At 37.5% G+C, this 8,932-nt stretch overlaps 1 protein-coding gene across 1 annotated transcript in view; it reads right to left on the reverse strand.

Moving 5' to 3' along the window:
• CDC42BPA (CDC42 binding protein kinase alpha (DMPK-like)) overlaps positions 1–8,932 on the reverse strand; it is a 314,354-nt gene that overhangs the window by 135,894 nt on the left and 169,528 nt on the right. The window contains exon 10 of the mRNA XM_011948976.1: positions 4,204–4,361. Within this exon, the coding sequence (XP_011804366.1) occupies positions 4,204–4,361 (158 nt within the window). The remainder of the gene's footprint in view (positions 1–4,203; positions 4,362–8,932) is intronic.

Here is an 8,932-nt window from a genome sequence, read left to right on the forward strand (position 1 = left end):
ACATTTTTAAAGCTTACTCTGGAGAATTCAAGTTCTGGGAAGATGGAATAGATATATTTCCCATTCTTCCCATTAAGTATAACTTAAAACCTAGACATTATACATAAAACAAACATAAGACGACTCTGAAATGTGAAGAAAAAAACTTCCTCAGGACATTGGGACCTGATAAATAACGTAACGGTTGAGTTTTCTGGGGTTTCTTCTTGGTTCATATACCCCAGAATTAGAGCTAAAGATGATAACCCATAAATGACAACAGCTATAAAGAGAAAAAGCCCCAAGAAAAGCCTGCTCTTTCTAGCCAAAGGATTAGGAAAGGGGTAGACCAGGAAGATAGAAAACTCATAGAAAATAACAATTCTACTTGAGATAAACATCACAGAAAAAAACTGGTCCCATGTCACCAATGTCAACAATGGACAAGTGCAGGGGGGCTACATTTCCAACCTCATGAGGCTATAATGAGATGCTCAAACACATCTGCAGAAGTGGTGTCAGAAAAACACTGGGTGTGGTTACTCATGCCTATAATCCCAGCACTTTGGGAAGCCGAGGAGGGTGAATCACTAGAAGACAGGAGTTCGAGACCAGCCCAGGCAACACAGCGAGACCCTATCTCTACTAAAAATACAAAACATTAGCCGGGTGTGGTCCCAGCTACTCAGGAGGATGAGGTACAAGAATTGCTTGAACCTGGGGGATGGTGGTTGTAGTGAGCTGAGATCGTGTCACTGCACTCTAGCCTGGGCAACAGAGTGAGACTCTATCTCCAAATTGAAAAAAAAAAAAAGAGTGGTGTCACAAAAAGACAGGACATTAACCCTCACTGGCTGACAACAAGCCTCCCCTCACACACACTGTCAGTGGAAACCACACGGGAAACCTGGACTTCTATCTCCAACCTGGGTTGACTTTCGGATCCCAAGCATACTGTATTTTCAATCTCTATGTGGTTGGGAAAAAAATCTGCATAAAAGTAGATCCACATAGTTCAAATCCATGTTGCTCAAGGATCAAGTGTATTTATAAATTTACAGCATATTTAATTTTACGTTAAAATAAATCATTTATAATAAATGTATAATTTTATGCTGCCTCAGCATCCATTTTGAATGCGGGTTTAGGTTTCTTGTTTCAGAGGCAGGGTTTAGTCACTCTTGATGCAGTTTTCAATTCTACACCACACCCAAGGGGCTCAAGCTGGAGATATCTCTCCCATCTAGCAGACTGGGATCCTGCCTTCCAGCCACCTCCTCTAAAGGGACCATTCAAGCACTGGCTTCCAAACTCAAAAGTGACCTACACCCTATTCCCTAATATATACTGCTAGTTGCCATGCTCTCCTGCTCAAGGCTCTCTGTCTCCCTGCACTCCCTGACCTCCAGGTGTGTGGCCTCCAGGCATGCCATGTGCCACAATGTCTAAGTACTAAAAACTCTTAAATGTTCACATTGAGGTTGTCATTGACGCTGTACCAGCAATCTGACTCCTGACTGCAAGGCTGCTTCAGAAAGGATGCATGCAGGTGGATCCCCTGCTAGTGCTCTTTTGTTCAGGCCTCTGGTGGCTGCTGGTGACAGTAGCCAACAGCTGTGTTGACAGAGAAACAGCTAGTACAAGAAAGAAAGAAAGGAAAAAGAAGAAAAAAAAAGAACACTCAAGACTAACATCCTTCATGTCTATAGATGCAAAAATCCTTAAAAATATATTAGGAATGGAATTCAGCAACATATAAAAATAATTGTACACCATGACCACCGTTTACAAGAGGGATGTATGGCTGGTTCAATACTTTAAAATCAATCAATGTAATTCACCATATTAACAGGTTATTTTTTGAAAATCATATGTTCATATCAATCGATACAGAAAAAGCATCTGACAAAATTTAGCACCCATTAATGATTTTAAAAACCCTTAGAAATACAAAAACAGAGGGAAACTAATGCTTTTCCCCAAGATTGAGAAGCTAGAATGTTCTCCTCATCATTCTTCTTTAGCATAACATAATGCTGCAAGTTCTTGCAATAAGGCAAGAAAAGGAAACAAAAAGCATATAGATCAGAAAGGGAGAAATAAAACTGTTTCCACCTGCAGATGACATGATCATCAGAATCAAATATCCCAAATAATCTATTTTTTAAAGCCCTCTTAGAACTAATAAGGGAGTGTAGCAACACTGTAGAATACAAAATAAACACATAAAAATCAACTATATTTCTATATATTAGCAATAAACACATGAACAATAAAATTAAAAATACAATACTATTTGGAATCGCTCAGAAAATGAAATTACTTATCATGATTCTATATATAATGGGTTAGACATCAACACAAGTTTCCTTTGGATAGTGCCAGAACATTACTGTGAATGACAGCAAAACGTTTTAAGATTTAAAAATTTAGCTCTTATACAGAGGTAACAAAGAAGCTCACAACTATTTTGGTGAATGACATAACAACTAGATTATTGATTTGAATATTTTACATCAATATCATCTATTTCAAGGCAGTTTTAAAATTAATTAGCAAGCTTTCAAAAGCTACTGCCATTCAAAGCCACATTCTACTATTAAAAAAGATAAGAGACAGGCTTATGAATAAGTTTTCCAAATCCCTATTGCCTCTCTGAAGACAAATCACTGACCATTCTAGCTGGTCTTCTGTTCCACTGCTTTTTTAGTGTCATACAACTCTAACGTAGACATTCAATGACACTCTTAATGTTACTGTTGGTACCAAAGCAAAGTCCATGATTCACTTATCACGTTCCCAATCTATAACAACTTACCTTTGGAAAGATCAAAGTAACAGAGATTAGATATATAGATATTTCTTAGGAGGACAGCCTCTTAAAAACACAAAATAGGATTCACAAATTATGCTCAAAACTAAGATCTCCATATATTTAAAATAAACAAAGTGCTAATATGGCATTTTAAATAGTCACTTTTATAAAAGATGCTACATTAGATTATTTCTTCTCTTTTACTTATTTTTGCCTAAAACTGCCTTTCCGGAGAGGCCTGACCATTCTCGTTGAAACAGTACTTTCTGCTCTCTCTTCCTATCCCTCTACTTATTCAGATCATGTAATGCCTCTAAACCCTGCAAAAAACTGCCATTTCATTCTGAGTAAAAACCAAAGACCTTACGACAATCAGTAAGGCTCTACTGATCAGGCAACAAGCCCATTTCACCCCTTTAGTTCTCATTTCCTTCCATTCTCCCTGCTTGCTCATTCTGCTTCAGCCATGCAGTACTCTGTTTTACTGGAACACCTGGGGCACATTCGATTTTAGAGTCTTTGCACTAGTCCTTCTGCTTGGAACATATATTTTCCAGATAACTGTATGGCTAACCCCCTTGCCTTCTTTAAATTTTTGCTAACATGTCACCTTCTCAGGCCTACCCCTGGAGCACTATACTTAAAATGATAAAACTCCTCATTTTGCACATCTGACTAATTCTCCTTATTCTATTCTTATTTTTAAAGCACTTATTACCTTCTAACATATTGTATCATTTACAAAGTTATATATTTACTGGTTTCTGTTTTCTGTTCTTTACCTAGGCCAAAGCAAAGATTTTTTGTTTAAAGTTGTTCTGCTTAAGATGAATCCCAAGAGCCTAAAACAACACCTGCTACACAGTAGGTACTAAATATATATTTATTGAATAAATGCAATAAGTGAATAATAGGTATACATATACTTGTCAAATTTAATTTTAATCTCAGTAATACAAGGAAAAAATAATTGCATAACAAATAAAATAAATTTTCTTGATGCCTGTATACATGCACTCTGCTTGTCTCTAGTGTCCTTCTTCACACCTTACTCACCTTTTCCTCTCCTCACAAATATGCTTTGCCAGAAAAATTCCAAAATGAACAGGCCTTCCAAAAAAGCCATCCTTATTCACATAAGTCTGGGTCAGGTGATCCTCTATGTACTCTCTACATATCTCCATTTATTTTTCCTGATAGCCTTTTCATACATATTGCAATAACTGTTTATCTGTTTCCCAGACCAAAATGTGAACTCCTTGAGAGCAGAACCCATTCTTATTTGCCCTTCCCTGACTACCATGCAACTCACATAACACAGACAGGTTATCAATAGATGTTTTTTGTGTGAATAAACCATTTTTTAAACATTTCCTAAATTGAATTAGCAGTGAATCACAGATATTTACCTGTTACTTGTTTCCTTAGTTTTTCAATTTCTTCTTTTAAGTTTTTTATTTCTAAATCTTTGCTTGCTGTTAGTGGACCATCAACAGTTGAATACTGCAGAGCTTGGACAGTCTGTGTTGACTCTTTAAAAAAAAGAATAAATAAAAATATCACCATACTTCAAATTCTTAACACTAATAACATTGAATTTTTTCCAGAGAAATTCTTACACAATTTATAGAACAAAACATCTACTCACTGATAAAAAGCATGTGAATACGTAAAAATTAAGTCACAAAAAATCAGGCCAGGCATGGTAGTTCACGCCTGTAATCCCAGCACTTTGGGAGGCCAAAGTGGGAGGATCACTTGAGTCCAGGAGTATGAGACCAGCCTGGGCAACAGAGTGAGACCCTTTCTCTACAAAAGATATAAAAATTGGCAGGGCATGGTGGCACATGCCTGAAGTCCCGCTACTCAGGAGGCTCAGATTGGAGAACTACTTGAGCCTGGAAGGTTGAAGTGGTAGTGACTCATGATCATGGCACTGTACTCTAGCCTGGGAGACAAAGTGAGACTCTATCAAAAAAAAAAAAAAAACATGTGGAAAGATAAAGTTCAAAAATAGCTAATACAATATTTTTTTTAAAAAAAAGAAAAAAAAAAAAAAAATGTGTCTGTGTGTATATATATATATATATATGAAAGAATCCACCTTCTAATAATTTTTGGTTTTAAATACTGTTGGTGTACTCTGCCAGTGAATCAACTACGTAGCTCCTTTTTCTCCTAGTAGGAACATCATCATGTGATAACTCAAAAGCCTGGTATGTCAGTCAGATGCTATATGAAGAACTGAACTGGGTTTACAAATGGAGGGTTAGGCATGTTAATATACATATGCAGAAGTGCTGGCCTTCCAAATTTTATGTCTGAAAGTTGAGGCCCATCTACAGGTAACTATGGCTCAACAATTTAGCTAAAATATTTAGTTAAAATAGAAAATATTAATTTATCTTGCAGTTCTAATTAGAAAACACAAGGTTTTAAAGAACAGTAAGTCTACTGAGGCTTATTCCCAGATATCATCAAAAGATACGGAACAAAGAAAATATTTTTTACCATTTTACACCAGAAATGAAATTGCCCTTTGTTCCAAAATAGGTGTTCTGCTATTTATGGAGGGATTCTTACATAATAAGTCTCTCCCTTACCATAATTCTTTATGAGTTAGTGCAAATCATTACTGATTACTTTGTGTGTGCATATGTACGTGTGTGTATGTAAACCATAAACCCTGTATGTTTGGCGGTCAATAAATATTTGTTAATTTGAATTAAAGGTATAAGATATACTACATTGTGCATCTGATCTTGATTTTCTGCATCATATAAGTATTTCTTACATATTTCTATCTCTTCGGGTTCAAAACATGCTAAAAACTGGTCCTTTCTGTATTTATTATTTTGAAAAGAACATCCAATGTTTTTGTTTTTTTAAGACATCTAAATTGGGGGCAGAAAATGGGGAGACATAAAAATACCCAATGTGGGGGAGGTGCAGGTACGGTGGCTCATGCCTGTAATCCCAGTGCTTTGGGAGGCCAAGGTAGGTGCACCACCTGAGGTCAGGAGTTGCAGATCAGCCTGGCCTACATGGTGAAACACCATCTCTACTAAAAATATAAAAATTAGCCAGGCATGGTGGTGCATGCCTGTAATACCAGCTACTTGGAAGGCTGAGGCAGGAGAAATGCTTGAACCCGGGAGGCAGAGGTTGCAGTGAGCTGAGATCATGCCACCACACCCAGCCTGGGTGATAGATCAAAACTCTGTCTCAAAAAAACAAACAAAAAACCAAAAAATACCAAATGGACATTAATAGGAGTTACTTTTCCTCCTGTACCCCACCTACCACAGGTATGAAGGTGGCGCAGGCATCCTTGCTCATTATTGCCACCTCTCTCCTCAAAATTCCTAGGTCTACTGAAATGGCCATTTCCTGCATATGTAGTTATCCACTTGTCCTCCCTATCTTACTCTTTTTTAAACAAGGATTTTACATGTTGTTCTCTGCTCTTCTTTCCATTACTACTCTTCTTACTATTCTTAGTGACTTTAACATAAAAATAGATAATCCATCTAACACTGACTTCTGAGGCACATAAATCCTCTACAACAGATACTGATGGTTTTTATCCAGCATCTACTTATCTCTTCTTCCTTGTGAACCAAATTCAATTATCAGGCTACAGTGTGCATAGGCAAGGTGGGCCCAGTCAAAACTGCCTGGTTTAAATTAATCATAATAATTCCATTCCACATTACAAGTGTTGGTCAAGAATTAGGTATGAGACCTAGTTAGAACTTAAATGGTGCCTTGAGAAGAAGTCCACTAGGGGGCTTCAGGGAGAGGTTTTAATCTCCCATTAAATGAAAGATGTATGAAACTAAATGAATCTTTCCACTTTCTGAGTCTCTGGAATATGTGCAGATATGAAGATGGAACTCTTGGTGCCAGTGAATCTATTTAGCTCCTTTTTGTCCTAGCAGGGAACGTCACCATGTGATAAACTCAAATGCCTGGTATGTCTGTCAGATGGTATATGAAGTGAATCTGGTGTACGAAGGGAGGTCTTACCTTCCAAAGTTTACATCTGAAAGTTCCACAATATTGTGGAATCAAGGAAAGCCAAGAAATTAATAGGGCAGCTACCCCAAAATTGGCACTGAAACCATTTACTTCTGGCTTCTTAAGTGAGAAAATAAATCCTTATTATTTAAGAATTCTCACATCTGCAGCCCAAAACAATCTAGCTGATAGACTTCTCTCCAGTATAACCATCAGATTAACTGGGCACATCCTAAACTAGTGGTTCTCTACTGCAGGTGCACCATCACCTCATGTGAAGGGGACAGAAGGGGAGTCAGTTGTTGACACAGTACATGAGGAGACTGCTACAAGCATTTAACATCTGGAAACTCAGAATGTTCAATATCTCAGAGTGTGAAACTCTCTCTCACGTGAAAAAACTACCTCACCCCAAATGCTTGTGGTTCACCAATTAAGAAATTCTACTATACACTTTGTCATTATCAATAACGTCATGGCCTCCAAAATCATCTCTCTTATCTGTACAGCTTACTACTCCAGGGACCACTTCAACAATTCTTCATTCCCACCACAAATGCCAATCAATGTGTTCCCAACACTTTCCATTTTTTTCCTCTTTACTTCCTTACTTACCCTGGTTAGATTCTTTGGTCCATCACTGTTTTGCAAATACCTTCCATTTCTTTACTCTTCTCTCCTCCATTGTACTTATTCTAGAAGGCCCTCAATCTTGGCTAATTTCTACTCTCCTCCTACTCTATGATTTTACCCAAGTAGCTAAAAATGACTGAAAAAAATACACAGTCATTTAAAACTCATGATTACTAAACTTAAATAACATGGAAATATCTGGCGATCCTAAACTATTTCCCTGACTCATTTACTCTTTTCGTCTCTATACTGACCATTTCACATTTTCTTTTTCTTGTCAAATATCTATTATCTCCTCTACCTTCCTTACTCTCAGTGAATGACCCTACTTTGTATGTGATTTATTTGTCTGTCTCCTCAAAGTAGAAAGGAAACATAACAAGGGGAGGTATTTTTGTCTTTATCTGTTTTTTATTACGTTACTAGTTATGTGCAGAACAGTTCCTGGCTGTTTGATACTCAATAAATAGCTGATAAATGAATGAATCAGTTTAAATGTTAATCTATGTCACTGCTATGAAACAAGTATTCATGCCAAAAGGCAATGATCTTACATTTTTGTTCGCTTTGCTCTGTGCAGACGATACTATACATGTAAAAATACTAAGAACAAATTAAAGAATTCAAAACATTAAAAAAAAAAAACCAAAACACAGGAAATTCTTAGTCATAAGGGGATGGACTAGGAAGCAACAGGTCACTGCTTTGTTTCTCCTGCTGTAAAAAGTAAAAATTCAGTACATAATTTGAAAAAATCTTATTTTTAAAAACATCTTTGGTTTATTTTACTTAGTTTTCTGTGCTTTCCCAGTCAGAGGTGGGAAAGTAAGCCAGGGAAGTGAGGCATTCTGAGGTGAAGAGGCTATTACAACTGCTTCTTACCTGGAAGCCTTATCCACTTCTGTTGAGCGTACTTAGGTCAAGCCTGGCCTTTATATTGAGAGATAACATGCTGGAAAGAAAAATCACTGAAGCTTCTGGAGGATGTGCGGGGATGATGCAACAATCTGGAAATCTCAAAGTCCGTAAGCATATGGTGCTTTCATTCCCATGGTATATTTTAATTGTTGTACTTGGGGGCTGCATGGGAAGTTAGGGAGCTTTGAAAAGTCAGACAGAAATCTCCGATAGTATAGAATTATTTCAGAGATGAAGAGCTGCTTGAGGAAGAGAATCTGCTTCAAATACATGGCCAGTCTCTTCATCAAGACACTTACCAAATTTGGAAATGGTATAGGGCAGAAGGCTGAAGAGCAGAATAAATCTCCCATAGTTTAGGAAGTGAAGGAGAAAGAGGCCCAACTAGGCTCTATCCAGCTCCCGTTTCTGGCATTTGAAATCAAAGGTAGGTTTGAATCTAATTAAAAATGCAATTTAAGCCGGGCGCGGTGGCTCAAGCCTGTAATCCCACCACTTTGGGAGGCCGAGACGGGTGGATCACGAGGTCAGGAGATCGAGACCATCCTGAGCTACACGGTGAAACCC

Source organism: Colobus angolensis, unplaced genomic scaffold (genome assembly GCF_000951035.1).
Source record: "Colobus angolensis palliatus isolate OR3802 unplaced genomic scaffold, Cang.pa_1.0 Scaffold288, whole genome shotgun sequence".
In the NCBI taxonomy this organism is placed as follows: domain Eukaryota; kingdom Metazoa; phylum Chordata; class Mammalia; order Primates; family Cercopithecidae; genus Colobus; species Colobus angolensis.